Source organism: Parasteatoda tepidariorum, chromosome 7 (assembly GCF_982258835.1).
Source record: "Parasteatoda tepidariorum strain Cologne lab strain chromosome 7, Ptep-v5.0, whole genome shotgun sequence".
NCBI lineage: Eukaryota > Metazoa > Arthropoda > Arachnida > Araneae > Theridiidae > Parasteatoda > Parasteatoda tepidariorum.
The window spans coordinates 33,884,740-33,904,776 of NC_141761.1; the positions used below are offsets into that span (position 1 = coordinate 33,884,740).

At 28.6% G+C, this 20,037-nt stretch overlaps 1 protein-coding gene and 1 long non-coding RNA gene across 2 annotated transcripts in view; both read right to left on the minus strand.

The window, feature by feature from the left end:
- LOC107440795 (nose resistant to fluoxetine protein 6) overlaps positions 1-2,946 on the minus strand; it is a 55,246-nt gene extending 52,300 nt beyond the window's left edge. Inside the window, exon 1 of the mRNA XM_087167650.1 lies at positions 2,518-2,946. Coding sequence (XP_087023776.1) covers positions 2,518-2,836 — 319 coding nt within the window. The 5' untranslated portion in view covers positions 2,837-2,946. The remainder of the gene's footprint in view (positions 1-2,517) is intronic.
- A 5,194-nt stretch (positions 2,947-8,140) lies between these two features.
- On the minus strand, positions 8,141-19,316 carry LOC147806994 (uncharacterized). The gene is made up of 4 exons (XR_015435432.1): positions 18,691-19,316; positions 17,282-17,336; positions 9,243-9,366; positions 8,141-8,790 (listed from the first exon to the last, which is right to left on the minus strand). It is a non-coding gene; the product is annotated as an uncharacterized LOC147806994 (long non-coding RNA).
- Positions 19,317-20,037: the final 721 nt, after the last annotated feature.

Below are 20,037 nucleotides of genomic sequence, written 5' to 3' on the forward strand. Positions count from 1 at the left end.
CAGCTCTGAAGATGGCGCAATTATTCTATATCTAAGTGAGCCGTAATGGCTCAGGGGATAGAGCATTCGCCTTCCAATGAGGTGAACCAAGATCGAATCCCATGGATGAGTGGTCGATACGAACTCTGCACCCGGCTTGCACCGAGCACAGTGCTGACTTAAAATATCTTTAGAGATAGGTGGATCATGAGTTAGAGTCCACTTGCCATGTGGCTAACCATGGGAGGCTATCGCGGTTTTCCTCTCTATATAACGCAAATGCGGGTTAGTTCCATTAAAATGTAGTATAAATGTCCTGAATCTATAAAACTAAATAATTTGAAAATCAACAGTAATTAAATAAAGAATATTAAGTTATGTATTGATAAGTAAAATTATTCAAAAATAGTACTAATTCATGGAGGTGAATCATAAAAAATTGCTTCTTTCTTATTGACGCAAAATTTTCCTATTAGTTAATATCTTTATTAAAAAATATCTATGTTCTAGAACTCAGAATTATAGGAGAAAAAGTATTTATTCTCTTAGCGAAACCGTTAAACATCACCATACTATTATTGATTCGCCATACTATTATTGATAATAAGGCTAAATGAAGTTTATGCCGGCGGAAATTGTTCTCGCACCCTGGGCGATACTGAAGACGGAGCCCTTGCATCAATCCTGGAAAGTAAGTTTCAAAATTTTAAATGGAATTTTAAATTTTGAAGGAAAATTCTTTTCTTATTTGAATTTTACTTTCTTAACGCTGTAGAAAATTGTATTTTCTGTATCTTTAATTACAAAATTTTCACCAGAAAATTTTAAAATAGATATCAACCATAAATGTTAATTCAGAGCCAAGGTGGCACAAATGATAGAACGTTCACCTCCCAATGACCCGGGTTCGAATCCCAAGGCTGGTCGATATGATTTCCACACACGGATCGCACCGACCACAGTGCTGACGTAAAATATCATTAATGGTTGACGGATTTTGGTTTAGAATCCCCTTGCCGTCAGGCTAACCATCTAACCGGTTTTCCTCAACGTGTAACGCAAATTCGGGTTAGTTTCATAAAAATATCCTCCACGAAGGCAAATTTCTCCCAAAATTTGATCCAGGAGTTCCCTTGTCTTCCGAATTGGTATATTAGAAGTCTTAAACCCAAAATATTGGGTCATTAGGTAACAATGACGGTAATAAAATAAAATATCTATCTAAGTTAAAGGGAATTTTGCTTCTATATTTAATGCTTATGTAAACCTTAAAAACAAGCATCTCAAAATATATGTCTCCACATATGTCATCCACGTTTATTATTGATCTTACTTGACGTCGCAAATAAAAAACAATAAAATATAACAAATGTGCACTAAACTTTTATTTGAACAAATAGAGTTGTAAGCTAGCAATTAGCTCTAATATTGCTTTTTAAATATTTAAAAAAACAAATCTTTTAGATGAAATTGAAATGGTAACCAAACAAAGTGATTAGGTTTAAATTAAATCGGGAATTAGATCTTTAAAACGCAATTTACGTTAATACAATAAAATACAACATACTCTTTATTTTTACGATAACTAATAACATCTTTATTCTTACATGAATTTGTAAATAGAATAAAAATCTAAAGAGAAAAAAATAAAGAAATTTCTTTAAAAAAAAAAAAAACATAGTTCATTGATCTTTATTGATAAACAGCATCCGAATTTAGCGGGAATTATGAAGCACAGATAAAACTTAAATATAAGCTCTAAATTGTAACTGAACCTAGCTGTAACCTGTGTAAATTAATACGCATAATTTTATAGACAAGTTTTTATTGATCTGAGCTATTCAATTTTTTAACCTCACATTTAAGCCTAATTTTTAAATCAGTCTGTTTCAGTGTTTTGCTACTCATGCGAGGAAAGTATTTTAATTCAAGAATTCGAATATGTTTAAGAGTTCTATAAAATTTAAACATCATTAAAAAGTTGAAAAATAGTTTCACCTTATTATGTAAGCAGCGTAAATCAATTTGTTCACTTCGATGAACAGTTCTTAATTACTATTTAATTTATGTAAGTTAATTAGGCATAATTAAAAATGTATATATAGCCCTGTCTTCTAGCTTTAAGTGGGCTGCGGTACTTCAGACATCAATTCCCATTTTCAAGCTTTTGACTGCTCTTTTGCTTGGTACATCAGGTTAGCAAATCAATGTTGGCTTTTAACTTCGTTGGCTATTATTTTCATTTGTTGGCCAACAATGTTGGCTATTATATCAAATGTTTGCTTTTAGCTTTGTTCTTTTCTGTCTTCTTAAAATATTTTAGATAACTTATTCATTTCAGCTTTTTCTTGCAAACGCGAGAAATAAATTCAGAAATTATGGAAACTGTACGTTTAGAGCTGATGCTTAAGACTACTCACTCACTTGATATTTCAGTTGTTTATTTGCAAAATGCGCTTAGTAATTTACATAAGATAAAAGATAGATCCAGATTAAAATCTTAGGAAGATAGAAATAGAAATAAAACTATGTACTTACTTTCTAATGCCCATGGCTTTAAATTAATAACTTCGTTAAAATAAATAACTAGACTATCTTTACACTGATTGCTTGTATTGCTATTTAAAAAGTGTTTGAAAAATTGGGAAGCAAACGACGCTCTATTAAAATCACTTTTTTCAAACTCATCTGTGGCAGGAGAATCTGATTTTCCACAAAAAGTTTTTGTTGCGAGAACACTTGAGAAAGCAGATCTATTTGAGAGGTTCTGACTAACAGAGTTTTGTATAAAACATAAGGAAACTAGTATAAAAATAAAGCATTCCAAACATTTACTATTGTGGGAAAGAGTAGACATTATGCAGGTATTTAATTGTTCTTAACACTCCTGTCCCTACATTCCTGAGTTAACGCTAACGTAAATCTAAATCCTATAAGGAACATCTTTGTAATATGCCATATAATATGCCAAACCTTTTTAAGCTAAACGCCCTCATTTTGCTTCATTTTCCTTATTTAAGGATAATCGAGAAATCCACAAAATTATTATTTTTAGTTACTTTTACTTTATTCAAAGTGATAAGTAAATACTTAGAAAAACATTTGGGAGTGTTTTTGTTTCATAGATAGGATCATCAACGAGGAAAATGAAACATTTTCAGTGCTGATGAGAAAACTATTTTAACGAATGCTAATTAAAATTACTCGGCTTCAAATGCAGAAAATGCTGGCAGCTGCTTTACACTAAGAAGTGTAACAGAATATTCTTTGGCTTAACGCTTAATAGATAACCACTTTGGTGTAAAGTATGTGCCTCCCTTATCGTAGAGTAAGATGCAAGAAATTTTTTTATAGTGTATGAAAATATTTAGACGAACATTCAATGTATTACGAATGCATACCAGTAGGACAATGTTTCAACAAACATAATAAAATTTACCCCCAAGAGGCTCTATACTGTAAAAACTGTGGTGTAATACCTATCCAAATTTGGTGTTGAGAAACTCTAAAAATTATGTGTACGATTACTTTATTTCAGGTTAATAACAAATCCAGCGTTCATACACAATGGCGTAGTTAAATTTTTTGCCGTTTTTCACGCTCCACAGTGAACATTAACCAGTTACAATTGTGTTCTAATTACAATTACACACAGTTCACTGTTATAATTATGTTATGTTCTCATGACGATTATGTTCTCATAATTTCCTTTTCATCGATCAATAAACAATATTGATCGCAGTCAATTATTTGCCAAGTAATTTTTTTTTCTTTATTTTTTTTTTTTTAAAAATCGGAATGATTTGACAAATTGAATTGAATGATACCAATTCAGTGACAATCGAACTAATGTTATGTTAAAGTTTAAGAACTTTTCTTTCGTGTCTCGTAATACTTAGCAAACACGTTTAGTTAGGAGAGGAATCATCATTTTTTCCCTACGAACTCCTAAGACGAGAAATAAGCAATACGTCACACTTTGATTAAATTTCAAATCATTTTTGGAGTAACATAATAAGTACTTTATACTGACGGTTCCTTGCATTTTTCAATGTGAGGATAAAACTGATCATGGTAAAGCTACAGTAGAATCTCGATCGATCGTTTTTAAAGGGACCATCCATTCATTACGAACGATATATGCTGGAAAATGACGAATGCAGGTCAACTTAAAATATTAAATAGTAATTTGAAAATGTATGGAAAATTATAAAGAAAATTGGACCTAAAAAGTAAAAAATGAAACGGAAATAAAAAAAAGTCAAAAATCTTTAATTGTAATAGTTATGTATTTAATGCAAATATGTTTACAATGCAGAAGAATGATAAATGGAACATATTTACTGATTTAAAATATCTGGAAATTTTGGTTCCAAAGCAAACAATAAATTTTTGACAATTATAACATCTTGTTGAACATTTCTTGTAATTTCGTTTAAATTCAAAAAGTTCCTTATTGTTTCAATAGCTCCGAGAACTTCGTTTTTGCAAATTTTTGTCAAGCTTTGTTTTTGGTTTTTTCACTTTCTCCATCGGTACCACGTAGCACATCTTAAATTTCTGCAACCATTCCTTGATCCATTAACAGTTCCAGGAACTGTTTCTTGCACAAATTTAAGCACTTTCATCAACTGATGTATAAACATCAAGCCTGATGTTTGAAGTGTTTTTCCAAAACAGCAGCAGGAATTGCTGTTATCCTTCTCAAAACGAATAAAGTAAGTTTGATAATTTTCCTATTAAATAAACTATATTTTCGGATATAACAGTAGAATTTCTGACCGATGGACACTGGAATATGCTAGTTTCCAAAACGATTTAAATGGATATTATTGACATTATAAGAATAACTTTTCTGACGAGACTGTTCAAAGAAGACAATACAAACGGGAAAACAGAAGATGCAAAACGATAAAACAAGGTTCGACTTGTAAGTTTTTGCCACCACCTACACAACAAAAATTGTGTTGTACTATTGCTTCGAATTTATTTCGAACAACCCAAATAATTGGGAGGCGGAACACTTTAATTTGAGCCCGAAAACACCCATTTTAGTGCATTTTTTATATCGTCTCTAGCATGTTTACAATAGTTCAATAGTTGTCGAAAAATTGTTGGTATTTTACCCGCTGATATATTTCTAAGGACGCAAAAGTTCACCCTTTCAAAATGTATGAACGTTTTTAAGTGTGTAATAATGACTTTTTTTAAGTGTCTGTAAACTGTATTAAATAACTGTAAACTGTAGTTACAATATATCTGTGCTATCCATACATTTGATATAAAAACTAATTTTATTTTCATAATTAGTGTGCATATTCATCTTAAATTAATCATTTCTACTTTATGTTGTCTCGTAAAAATAACTTTTCTTTCTTTTATGTGTATCTCATGTTACAGTAATTATCAATATTAGTGTTACTGAATATTGAAATATGGAGGCAGTTGCTTTACTCGAAGTAGAGTAAAAGAGCGTTGCTGACGTTTCAGAACAGTTCATTTTGTTGCAAAGTAATTGACACCATTTTTAGAGTTTAGATACACAAATTTTTTACAGTGTATTCTTACGAATAATAATAATAATAAAACCTTTTGATTTTTTTTTAAAAATTTTGTTTGAGTTTTTAAATTTTAAAGTTTTGATGTCTTTTTATATACTGCAGATTTTTATTCAGGTTTATTTTTCAGTTACTACAATTTAAATCCTTTCTTGCAAGGAACAATCTGTTAGATTATCATCAATATGACTTTAGCAATTGGGGATTAATTGGAAGGAATACAGTCTTTATAGACATTCCCTTTATTTCAACAATATTTTAATTGTTGCAGTTGATTTGAAAATACTTTTTTCACAAATTTGACTCTATTCTAATATCTTTATTTTTTTTATATCGCAGTATTGGTTATCCGTACCATAGCGGATTGGATAGGCAGAAAGAGAGAGTGAATTGCGCCAGCAGTTTTGTGGATTGGCGAGCCAGTTTAGGACATAGCTTTTAATGTAATTTAAATAAACGGCATAAAATATTAAAGTATTAAGGTGATTAAAGAGAAAAGACTGCGAAATGAGCTTAGAAATGAACTACATCAGTTTCGGGGTGTGGCAAGTGATAGTGAACAGGGGTTGAAGTCCAGCAATAATTAAGAAAAAATCAATCTAATGGTAATAAAAAGAAAGAAAAACATTCTAATTGAACAATGCAAATAATTTATGCTTATTGCATGAAGCTTTTTTTGGAATAAAATATTCAACTTCATGCTGGTACAAAATTGAAACAATTTCTTAATACAATTCAACAATTTCAAAAAAAATCGCGTAATTATCACAAATACAAGTTTTTTATGATGAATTCTATTTTTAGTTTTAAATAGTTAACTTGAGGATTTCAATTGTAATAACATTTTAAGTTCTTAAAAATTTGTACTTGTATGACTATTATTACGAAACCATTCATTAGAAAAAGTATTTAGAAAAAGCAATCCTTGTTTACATATAAATAAATAAAGCCAAACTCTTTATAATTAGTAAAAATGCCTATTTAAATTTAATGCAATGGATTATACTTGTTCTATTATAAAAAAACAATGAAAACATCTCATAAAAAGATCTAAGAATGAGGAAGTAAAATATTTTGCAAAAGACCTAAAAAAAATCATAGCTAATAATTTCTATTCAGTATTAAAGAAGAAAATTATGAAAGCTGATCATAAAAACTCTAATGAAAATAGAAGAAAAAAAAAGACAAAAAATATTTGAGGTGTTTAATTAACTCTTATAATAAAGAAGAAAATCTAATTATTTTAAAAAGGGTTTACACTTTATCATATTTTTTACATTTAAAAATTGAATATACAATGCATTTTTTGTATTTTTTTAACGAGTATGTAAAAATGCTTCGATCTGAAGCTCAATAATTGATTAAAAAAACTTCTAGATAATTTTAAGAATATTTTTAAATATTATTGCAATTTTTTTAAAGCTTATCATCATCCTATTTTACATTTATATGTCTTTTTTATGTAATACTTTTTACTTTCATTATTGAAACTTATATTACTTATAATCATTACTTATTATCATTATCAAGAAATTCCTTGATTATAGTCTTTAAATATTAATTTGCTTCGACGAATATTTCTTCATCAATACATCTGTGCAACAGCCCTTACAAGCTTGTTAGGATTGAATTTCTAAACCCCCATTACAATTCTTAGTGTTCTTCTAGAAATTTGATCCTTTAGTTTTGTATCATCATGCATACATATAGGAGGGTGGATACTGAATACTATTTTGCAATAAAAAAATTTTTATCAGTTAGTTTAGAGGAAAAATATTTTTTTAGAATCACATGACTTTAATGAAAATCCGACTTTCAAATTTTTCATGAAACTAAAAATACTCTAAATGCTAAATGGAAAAACTGAAATTTCCTCTAACTTTCTACTACAATTTCATGATAATCATTCGTCAGATACATTTGCATTAAAAATTAAAGGAAAAGATTAGTTTGGCAGATATTCAGCTAACATCTGAGGATCAATATATATATATATATATATGCTGAAATCTTTGTTCATTCAACCATGATAAATTTCCATGTCCTTCTGATGAATTAACTATGAAGAATAAGCAGCTTAGAAGATTTTCACAAAAATATATGAGTTGAATTTAAAAACAAAATATTTGTTACCACCCAATAACTCAGTCTTTCTTAATTATTAGATTCCAATAAATCAGCTGACTATTTCAATCTTTAGGATTTTTGAGAGAAGAGTCTTATTCGTTTTGTCTAAAACGAAAGATTAAGCTTGATAAACTTGCGCCGTTCGAAATTATCAATTATAAGACCTATAAAGAACAAAAATCCACTGTTATATGTTTACAATGAAGAGTATAGTGATTGAGCTCTGTTTTGAAGCCAAATGAAGTTTTTGTTCTCAAAAAAAAATTCTCCCCTATTTTTTTTTGCCTGTAATAAAGAACTAATATTGTTGGTCCGTTTTAAAAATTATAAGTTGATAAAATAAATACATAAATGTAATACCTAATCAAAGAGGGAACAAAATTTCTGATTCGGAAAAATAAATGTGAGATCTTATTGGAGTAAAAGACTAAAAATCGCCTTTTTTCAATTCAAGAAAATGTGTACACAACAACAGCCAAAGTTGCCATGTAATTTATTTGCAATCACACATTATATTAGTTAAAATTTTGGAAATAACAAGACAGCTGTTTATAAAAAGCTAAATGAAAAAAAAAAAGGTGACTAACTCATAGTCAATCCAGGGAAAATCACTACATATCATAAAATTTTCTACGCGTACCTAAACCATTTGATTCTTTGGCGATGCGATATTAGTTTTCGTGAGCAGGGGGAAATACGAATGTATCCTAGATAAATTTTTAACACGTAATTTCAGTTCTCTTTGTAAAGAAAGATTTTCTTCTAGCATAAGTAAAAGAGCTTCGGTGACTCAGGAGATGGAGTATTCGTCTGCCATTGAGGTAATCCAGGTTCCAACCCCAGCGATAGCTGGTTGATGCGAACTCTGCTCCTGGCTTGTAACGACCACAGTGCCAACGTTAAATATCCTCAGTGGTAGAAGTCTCATGCATTAGAACCGTTAGAAATTTTTGTGATTTTCCATTCCATGTAAAGCAAAGGGGGATTAGTATCATCAAAATGCCCTTTGCGAAGGCTAGTTTGTCCTATTATTTAATCTGGGAGTTATCTTGCCTTTTGGGTTGGGTTCAAAATTACAAGGTACGTTCATAGTTGTAAACTCAGAATTATGTCAGCTGTTCAAAGCCTGTTATAAAATAAAATAAAATAGCATAGGTAATATACATATGAATTTTTTAATACATATGACGTAATAATCACAAATCCTAATAACACATTGCTAATTTTTAAACAGAAATTAATGCTAATAGTACAATTATTTCTTTAATAGCAATTTATGTCTTTCTGGAAAAATATGTGTGGTTAATCCCAGAAAAACTTTACTGCACTAAGAAAAAAAAGTAGTAATAGATATTATTTGCGAGAAATGAGTTGCAATCTTAAGAAAATTTAAAACATTAGAGCAGTTAAATTCCTGCATTAGATACATAAGTTTGAATGTTTTGTGACTCATAAAGAAATTAAAAACGCATGCTAGTAACTTATCATGGTAAATTTAAGAAGACTCTATGATAAATAAAAGTATTTAAGAAGTTTAGATAAATTATATCAACAGATATTAGAGGAAAAAATACATACCATAATTAAAAATCGTTGGTGATGATGCATTTACATAAAAGCTAAATTCCACAAAATTCTTTCTAAATCAATATTCTGTTTGGGTAATTCAATTTCCAAAGCAAATTAGCTAAACTTTCAACTCCTACAAAAAGTATAATTTCATTTTTGTTAATTTAATCAAAAATTTATAAATACTCATAGTACGAAATTACTTACCTGTAGTTTGTAGCGAATACTGTACTTAAATCTTCGGACACAAATCTGAATAACAAGCTGCATTCCTTCTAAATCTTTAATCTACCAAATTTTTCTGCTCATATAACCGCAGTCTTACGTGGAGCAAAGCATTTTGAATCATATGTCACAACTTTGAATCGATCATCCACGTCCATTGTAAATATTTTAATTTTGTGAGCAAAGTTAAAATGATATCGCACTGCCTTTGAGTTTTTAACTTACTGGTTTTTAGAAACATTAGAGCAGTTGAATTCCTGTATTAGATACATAAATTTGAATGTTTTGGGACTCATAAAGAAATTAAAAACGTATGCTAGTAACTTATCTCTTGTTAAATTTAAGAAGCTTCTATGACAGATAAAAGTATTTAAGAAGTTTAGGTAAATTATAGCAACAAAGTGTGCATGCTCAATTTCTTCGAATCTTACGTATGGGGGTGTACGAAATCTAACGCAAATTTGCTAAATCTCCCTATTTAATCCGCTTTAACAATTTTGAGTCTTCATCAGTTGAGCTCTTGAATTATTATTTGATGATTTTGTAATGATCATGATGTTTATTTCCTACTGTAAACGAAGAATTTTTGAAGCTTATCTACTCAAATTTAGTCACTTTAGAATCTTCAACCATTAAGCCTTAAAATTACTACATGGTTATTTTATGATTAATTCCTACTGTCAATGTAGTATTCTCAAAGTTTACTTACTTTAATTCATCAATTTTGAAACTTCATCAGTTGAGCTCAAAAATTATACTCGATGACTTTATAATTATTATGATGATTACTTCTTACGTCAATGTAGAAACTTGAAAGTTTATTGACACTAATTCAGTAACTTAGAACCTTCATCTGTTATGCCTTAAAATTATTACATGGTTATTTCAGACATTTAAAAAGATGGAATTTTCTCACTGGTTTAGTGGAAGCTGTTACGTTTTGAAATAAGAATTAGATAATGTTTGTATTACGGAGAATTAGGTAAAAGCGTTTTCTTATGTCTTCAATAACTTTTAACTTGTACAATAGAACTCTAGTTTATGTTTCAAAATGTGTAGAAAATTTTGTATTTCTTTTATGGATTTGATTAAATAAAATATAGGAGTGGAAGAAATAGGGTACATTTCTTGCCGTACTCAACAGAAGCCATTTTTATAGAGTAAACTATAAACTATTCAGTTTTGCCAAATATTATACAGAAAACATTTAGCTTATGACTCTACTAAAAAAATAGTTTAAAAAAATAGTTTTTGGTAATGATACTTAGTTTAATAGGTCATAATTGAAATATAAAAAATGGCCATGCTGTAAAGTGTAAAATTAATGGAGAAAATATACTTGTTTACTATTATGGATGACTGCAAAAAGTCGCCATACTATTATTGGTATCTCAGGTTGTAAGCAATGCTGGCATTATGGAATTATATGAAGTTTGAAATGTAGGGTGGCCTGGTGTAATTCCTGATCAAAAAATGCAGACATCTATTTCGTGAAAAAACTATTCAAGATAGAATTTCAATATTTAGTGGAAGTTTGAGGCTATATGAGATGAGTCCTATGCTACCTTCTTTTGTTTGAATATCTAATTAAATTTTTAGTGATCAGGAATTACCCCTTCTCTTGATCATTTCTGGGGTAATTCTCGATCACTTCTGGGGTAATTACTGATCACCAGTTTTTTATAGTAAAGGAGCTGTTTAAAAATAATTGTACAATGTTAATTAACAAATAAGACATCAAAATCAAACAAATAAACCAAAAAGATATGTTTAAGTACTTAAAAAAAGATTTATTTAAAAGCAGAAATAACGATTAACACTTTAAAGATTAAAAATAAAGATATAAAGATTAACACAAATAAAGATTAAATCTTTGCATTGTGACATACGTTTGAGGCAAGCAGCCAACTCATTCTCATGTTCTGATGGAATATAAGAAAGAGTTCCCACATGGGTTACTTTTGCTGGATTTTTTAACTTCATTAAGTAAGAGTGTAAAGTTAAGTAAAGTATGTCAACAGCTCTGGCAGCAACTCTCACGCTGAAATTTTCATTTTCAATCATTATAAGAAATTCAAAAATTTTTTCTTACTAAAAGCTTAGTATCCTTTTTAGGCTTATAATTTCTCACTATATTTATTAGGCTATTTTATAAACTTAAAAATTATTCTAACAATGTACACACATAAAATTAAGATAGAAGCAAGGTAAGACAAACTAGAAATGGTGCAAATCAGAACACATTTGTCTTGTATACAGTTAAAAACGAATTTTTTGGTTACAGTTAAAATATGTTTTATAGTTGTTCCACTTAAAAAAATATGAGCTGTTATTTAAGAAAAGACAATTAGCTATTTTTTTATGCTATTTATAAGAAGAAATGACAATGATCAGGAATTACCCCAGTGATCAATAATTATCCCATCTGTAGGGGGCAACATTTGATACAGTTTCCTATAATAAACTATAATGTTTACAGTAGATTTGAAACAATTAAACAAAAGCTTACACTATTTTAATATCAAAGAAAAAGAAAGTAACTCAAAATATTTATTACTCAGAGAAGGAAGGGGATCTTTGCAGAAATGTGCTCATTATGAAATCCATCTTTGAAATGGAAAATACAGAAAGCAGTTTAAAAGATACTTATTTTGTCAGATGAAACAAAAAACTATTATTAAGTAAATGTAGTTATGCTTTAGAAAAGTGTACAAGCATTCTTGTCCATATCTCAAATTTAAAAAAAATAATTTTTTTAAAAATGAAACTTAAGTGATCATTATTTACCCCAGGCACAGAGTGATCGTGAATTACCCCGGGTCACCTTACCGTATATACTGCTTGGTATGTATGGCAAGTCTTGGAGATGGGTATCTATTTTCGAGCATTTGAAACATGCCACCTGCTACTTCCAATTTGTCTATTTTTAATGCAAATGAAGTGTTTAATCAAAGAGTACTTGAAAAGTTATTTAAAAGTACAGGTAAGTAAGATCAAAGTACTTATTTTCATCTATTTTTTGTTAAAATAATAGTATTGTTTTAAATGCAATTTTTTTCCGATAAGCAACAAAACACTATATTGCTTTTACTGAAATTCGTTCACACAGTAAAATATCTTATTCCTCGCTGCAATCTGATAAGGATATTATCAAGTAATACTGCACTAATTTTTATTTGTAAGAATAAAAATATTCTTCAATAGCATTTTTTGATGACTCATTGGTTCAGTTGATATTATGAATGTTAAACCCTTTCGGCTGAAAAAAAAATTTTTTTAAAAAATTATATAATTATTATTAGAATAAAAATATTTATTTTATATTTTATTATATAATAAAATATTTATATAATTAAATAAATCCCATTTAGTTATTTATAAAATCTTTTGCTATAATTTATGCTAATACCTATTCCTAGACAGAATTAAAAACTAATTCTACAATTTTGAGTTTGAATTAAATTTGAACTGAACTGTTGTCCAGCTTTTGAGAACTGCACAGAACTTAAATGTTTGTCTGTTTCGTATAATCTCTTAAATAATTTAGCCAATTGCAATGAAATTTAACCCACAGTTAATTTGAGGGACGAAGAAATTGATTGTCGAAATTGAAACAAATCGTTCAAATGGGGAGAGGGAAAATTGAGTTTTTTCATTACACATTGAAAATCTTCTCTATATTATAAAAATCGTAAGCAATGTCCTTTTTTTGTGTGTTCACTTTTATTTTGTATTTTTTTCTTTTTACTTTGCTAAAGCTATAAGGTATTAAAAGTTTCAATTGCTAATATATATAAAAATGTGTAAGTAATAAGTGAAAAAATTAACATTCGATAAATATTTCTAGAATTATTAATTGAACGTCTAAATTGGTGATCCAGAACTATTGGAATGCGAAACTCTAATTTTCGCATAGAAGCAGAGCAGCTTAACACAAAAAAATCCAGTATTTCCCGTCACTCACGATAGATGGCCCCACTAGATGAACTAATTAAGCCAGATTCCATGGCTAACGTGACAAATTACAACTCAACAACAACCGAACTCCAATGTCTGTACCGTAAAGAAAAATCTAAGATAACGCAACTCTAATGTCTAATGAAGTTTCCTTATTACAGTTTAAAAGCAATGCTAGTAGTAAAACAAAACCATATAGTTTTGTATCTATGTTTTTTCAATATAACAGTTTAAACCATTTCAAAAGAGTAAAGGTAAAGAAATGTTCCCAACTTACTTTTAATTGAAAGGACAAACTTTTGACGTTACTTTACCTTAATTATTTTATGAAAATTCTAACAGGGTAGTTACATTTCTTTCTTTCTCTCGAGATCTTTGTCTTATAAACTTATGTCAAATGTATGAGAAGAAAAAACAGGAGAAGGAGATGGAGAGAGAGAGAGAGAGAGGGAGCGGGAGAGATTGAAAATAGATGTTGATAGATATAAATCTTAACTTTTATTTTGAAATTTTCGAAAATGTAAGATCTTAATTCAAACAAGATAAGAATCACTTCCAATTTGAACTGTTATGCTCATATAGGTTTGTCGTTATGTATCGATAACGAGTAAAATTAACTCTCCTTTATTTTTTCTTCTCGAGTAAAACTTTGTTCATTCCCGAATTTCTATTTTTTCTTAAGTACAATGGATTATTATTCTAATCTAGGCAATCTTTCGCTTTTTTAATGATTAATATATTTACAAAATATTCTTAGATTAGCGATTTTATGTGAATTTTAATGATATTATCTAGAAATAGGACAGTTAAAAAACTGCAAACTTCAAATTAATGCAATTTTTAATGCTCAAAAATATATTTAAAAAAACATTTTTGTTGTTGTTATCGTAAAAGGCTTTTTCAAAGAAGTTCGCTCTTGTTAGCAAATTGTAAATATTTGCTAAAATCGTAAGTTATTCCTTATACAGGTGATTTTCAATTTTGTTAGTAAATATTTGTTTAAAAAAATAAATAAATGTGTAAAATATGAATAAAAAAACTTGGCGGAAAGTCATTAAAATACTCTTTCTATTTTGTGTTCAGGTTATTAAATGAAAAAATATGTGCTTTCGACTCTATACACTTTATTTCATGAATAATATTATACAGCTGACAATAAACAAATATTTTGATACTACAACATCCGATTTTTTATGTTAAGAGTAACATAATTTTGTACAAATAATTTTGCGTAGGTGTATTATTTATTTTATAATAGTCTCAAAATGAATGTGAGAAATAGTATTATGTGTACTCATATTGTATCTTCGACTTTTACAGAAAATTATCTAAGCTAATATTTTAGGAAATTAAATTAGGGAATCATAGTTTAAAGTAGGGAATCATAGTACTATAATTAAACATCAATAAAGCTCCATTTAGTTGCATATAAGACTTGTTTAATTCTAAAATCTCAAGAATATTTTTTTTCATTTCCCTGTTTTGGTCTGTTAAACCAACAACTTTATTTTAAAAATACTCTTTTAATGTTTTGTTTTCCATATTCTATTCAAAGCAATATGTTCACTGCTAAATAATGATTTTTTTGCACATTTTTCTCACACACATAAAAGCTTTGAAATATTTCCTAAATGTTTCAAATTTCGAGTGCTTTAGTAAACATTTCTGACCCAAGGTTTTGACCAAGGTAAAAAAAGTGTAGTTTAAAAGTGAAAAAAAAAGTAAAAAGTATTTTCTTCATTTAAATAAATATTATAAATATTTTTATTGTTTCATAAATTATTTAACCATTATGAATAGTTTAGGGAAGAAATTTTTATTAATATATTATGTTACTTTATATTTTTGTTGTAAAATACAAAAAATTGAAAATAAATATTTTTTATGCTGTTATACAGGATCAAATTTCAAAATAATACAAATTTTACGTAATTACAGGAAATGAGCTGATGTTATTTGAATGAAAGATTACTTGAGCAATTAAGAATATTATTATGTGTACTCCCTTCCTGCTAACTGCTCCTATTTATACTACTTCTATTTAGACACATTGAGGAAAAGGAAGTTTTCTTTTTAGATTCATTTTGTTCTGTTGTTTTACGATCTTTATAGTATGTAACCAACACCTCCTAGAATAAGGAAGGCCTCAGCACGGATCAAATTAGTAGTCCGATGTGACGAAGTTAACTGCGCAGTTGATGAAAAATAAGGAAGATGTCATTACGTTCGGGGTACTAAGCTGCGCAGTGGCTGAAAATACGAAATATGTCATTACGTTTGGACTACTAAAGGATATTTATGGTAACCCGTGCTGAGGCCTACTCTTTTCTAGGAGGTGTTGATATAACACGCTTATACATACGTGGTAATAAAATCGAGTTTAAAGCAAATAAAATGCGATGAAATTTCTTTTCATACTTTTGACATAAGGTTAAGGCTTAGCTGAAACACAGTCAAGGAACTCTACTGGTTTTGTTTCTGAATACTGAAATTTGGAAATGTGCATAAATGAAAAATGAAATTTAGAGTTTAAGAATCGCCTCAGAGAAATCTGATATATATATATATATATATATATATATATATATATATATATATATATATATATATATATATATATATATATATATATATATATATATATATATATATAAATATATATATATATATGTCACCGTTAAAGTATGAAATCCGTTATTTTATAGAATAGAATATCTAGTTATTCCATGAAATAACTGATCGTGTCCGTTAAAGTGTAAAACTTTCCTGTATTTCACGGTTTAACTAGTTATTTCATAGAAAAACGATCTGCAGCCCGTTAAAGTGTAAAATAATCTATATCATAATCATATATCTCGCACGACAAATACATTTACCTTCCACCCCTACTGTATTTATGAACTATTCAACAAAAAATGTTTTTGTTTTAGAAATAATGTTCTTTGCAATTCCAAGTGTCATTTTAGTAATCTTTGTTGTAACAAATGATTTTCTGGTACGTTTCCATAAATACCATTTATACGCTGCATAAATTAGATAAATTGCTTCTTTTTCATTTCAATTGTCTATCATTAGTTTATTTATAGAATACCTAGTTATTTCATTTTAGATCAATTGTTTATTTTACACTTTAACTGTCTCTCATTAGTTAATTTATAGAATACCTAGTTATTTCATAGAATAACTAGTTAAAGTGTCAAATTAATAACATAACATATTACACACTTTAACGGACATGATCAGTTATTTCATGGAATAACTAGGTATTCTATGAAATAACTGTATTATATACTTAAACGGTAACATATATATATATATATATATATATATATATATATATATATATATATATATATGTATATATATATATATATATATATATATATATATATATATATATATATATATATATATATATATATATATATATATATATATATATATATATATATATATATATATATATATATATATATATATATATATATATATATATATATATATATATATATATATATATTGAGATAAATTTCCTATCCTATCTCACGACAGAAATGGATAGAATTTTAAAATTTCTGCTAGTTACTATGCTGAAATATCTCGAATTCATACTTATAGTGGTTTGTGTGTGATTTGGACAAGTTTTAAATTATTACTAAAATTCAATACGGTGTGAACTCTCTTGAAAATAGTTAGAAATGAAGTCAAAGTATTGCCATGCGGCTACAGCTAACTACTTTAAAAACGTAGAAATTTTGGTCGAAGGGATGCACTTGAAGATTTTCTCCGTATACGTGTTGCATACCTAAATGGTATTTTGTGTACAAGTTATACTGTTGTTTAGTACAGAACTCTTCAAATCTTACTTTTGGTGTCCTTTCTTATTTTACATCTGATCAAACCATCTCGTCTTTGCTTTACCTGGAATAAAACATAAAGTTTTGAAGATACCCGCCAAATACTTTTAAAATGAAGTGTTTCCGAGTTTAACAATTTTGTTTTCATTCTAATTTTTCATTTAGAAGAGCAAACTATGGAGATTTAACCATGAAAATAATCGATAAATGAGATATTTAAAAAATTAGTAGGTCAAATTAATTAAATTTCTTAATTTCATTATTTAATTTAATTATAATCAAATGCATTCAGGCATATTCTGAGCAATTATTTGGTATTTTGGATTGTTCCAAGGTTTCCCATCTCATACTACTTAGTTATATCAAGTTTAGTTATATCTCTAATATAGGATCAATATTTCAATAAAATGAGTATAATAATTAAATACTTCAGCTTTCGGCAAAATATTCATTCTAGAATTGAAGCAATCAGAGTAAATACGTCTTAATTGTAAGCTTTCAACTTAATTCTCAAAATTTTAAATTAAAGCGTCAGAAACAATGCTTACCTCACTTAGACTCCTGCACTTAAGATAAAAGTCGAATTTAACTTGTTGCTCGTTACGTTACAATTACGTCATCCCAATATAAAATTAAAACAACAGCAAAAAACGAAAAGATCCAAATTGAAACTGATTGAAATCTGATAAAATGTGCTTAACTCACAACTTTTTGAATTGAAATTAGCAGGATTTGAAACTAGACAACTCCCCAGGAAGAATTGTTTTTTTAAATTTGTGCAATTAAAGAGACCAATTTCCTATAAGTTGGAAAATTTTTATTAAGAAGTGTCAATTCCTTGAAAAGACGTGTGTTGAAATAAAACAGTTGAGCCTATGACGCAATGATAGAATGTCTGTGTTTCATTTTATCATGCTCTAATATCGCAGAAAAAGTAATAAAATAAATTGCCTGTGGCCACCATTCCCTTTTGCATCAGTTGATCTCATATATAAATCGCGTAATGATATACGGAATCTCAGTTAAATAAAAGTAACATATGGTTTTCATTCTTAAAAATTTGCTTAGGATGATAGGAATTTAAATTTACATTAAAATTTTTCGTGAAGGCTTGTTTAGTATAATATCAGTTTTAAGTTAATCTTATTCACATATTTGTAATTAACACTATAAATAAAAATCGAAGGAAAGAAAACCGAATAGAATTTTTTATGTAATTTAAAATTTAATCCAATTATAAAAACCTTTTTCTTTCTTTCATTTAAGTTATCTTCCTTATAACTAAAAGAAATCATTACGAAAAATTTAGATTTTTTGCACTTCTACATCATATTCTTTTAGAAAGCATTACACACAGCACCCAACCATATTCAAGTACCTAGTCCTCATTTTTAGGATTAAATTTTTTAAAGGATTACCATCTAATTTTGATCCCGGCAACTGAGATGTTACTCCACTCTTCAAACTTCCATACCACAACTGATGAGCTCACTATAGATTCAGGGCAACACCTCCTAGAATAAGGAAGGCCTCAGCACGGATCAAATTAGTAGTCCGATGTGACGAAGTTAACTGCGCAGTTGATGAAAAATAAGGAAGATGTCATTACGTTCGGGGTACTAAGCTGCGCAGTGGCTGAAAATACGAAATATGTCATTACGTTTGGACTACTAAAGGATATTTATGGTAACCCGTGCTGAGGCCTACTCTTTTCTAGGAGGTGTTGTTCAGGCACGATAGATTTAACGGGCACCTTACAGTATATAAAAGCTGGTTGTTTAGTTAGTTTCCAGGATCGAAATCACGTATCCAAACTCTACGCTAGTGATGTGACTGACGACTTAAACTACTGCGGCAACGAAATACTTTCTAAATCACTTTGCGGAATATTTTTTTTTTAATATCATTATTTCAAAATACACTTTTTTAATTTAGTTTCAGTGTTGTAATTTAGACTTGCCTCCTCGTTGGTGCATTCCATGCAGCAATCAAGTAACGGTAAAGTGATCTGCCAATCTTCGGCAGTTTCTATGGCATTTCTACCATGCTTCGAAACCTAACCATAGTGCTCTGAAGATTGATCTGACTGAACATAACAATCTGGCAGAGCATATCCATCGCAGTGGAATGTTTTCGTCTTCTCACTGCTTCCTGTGCAGTTTGGCAGACATAATGAGTAGACATAACATGGGTCGATGTAATGACTCTTGAGACAACATTTCATTAGCCTACTAGCCTTTAAAAATTTTTTAAAAAAAGCTTTCAAAAACCAATATACTGCAAACTTTTCCATTTTAGTAGCATTAGTGTCAGAGTGTTAAAGAGTTATTTCTCAAATTATCGGTTCTAAAAGAATTTGTATCAGCAAAACCAACTTTACGTTGAGAGTGGAAAATTTCAAAGCTAAACCTTTTTTGCAATATCTTTCCTATTAAATTTGTCAACCACCTTTTGTACCAATTCTAAATTTAAGTTTAAATTTACAATTTGGGATTTGTACTGTCCACAATTGCTTAAACCGTAACCGTCACTTATATCATTTATGACGCGCCATCTTCAATCCAATAATTTTGGTGGATGGCTGTTTATGTGATGGTATATGGAAACGCCGACTTGGATATAGTTAGTTTATGCACTGACTACAGATTTAAAAAAAAATTTATTATTATATTATTTATTATAATTATTTATTTTAATAATTTTATTATAATTATTTAATTATTTACAGTTTTTTTTAATTATCTTTGAGTTCTCACCACGCTATT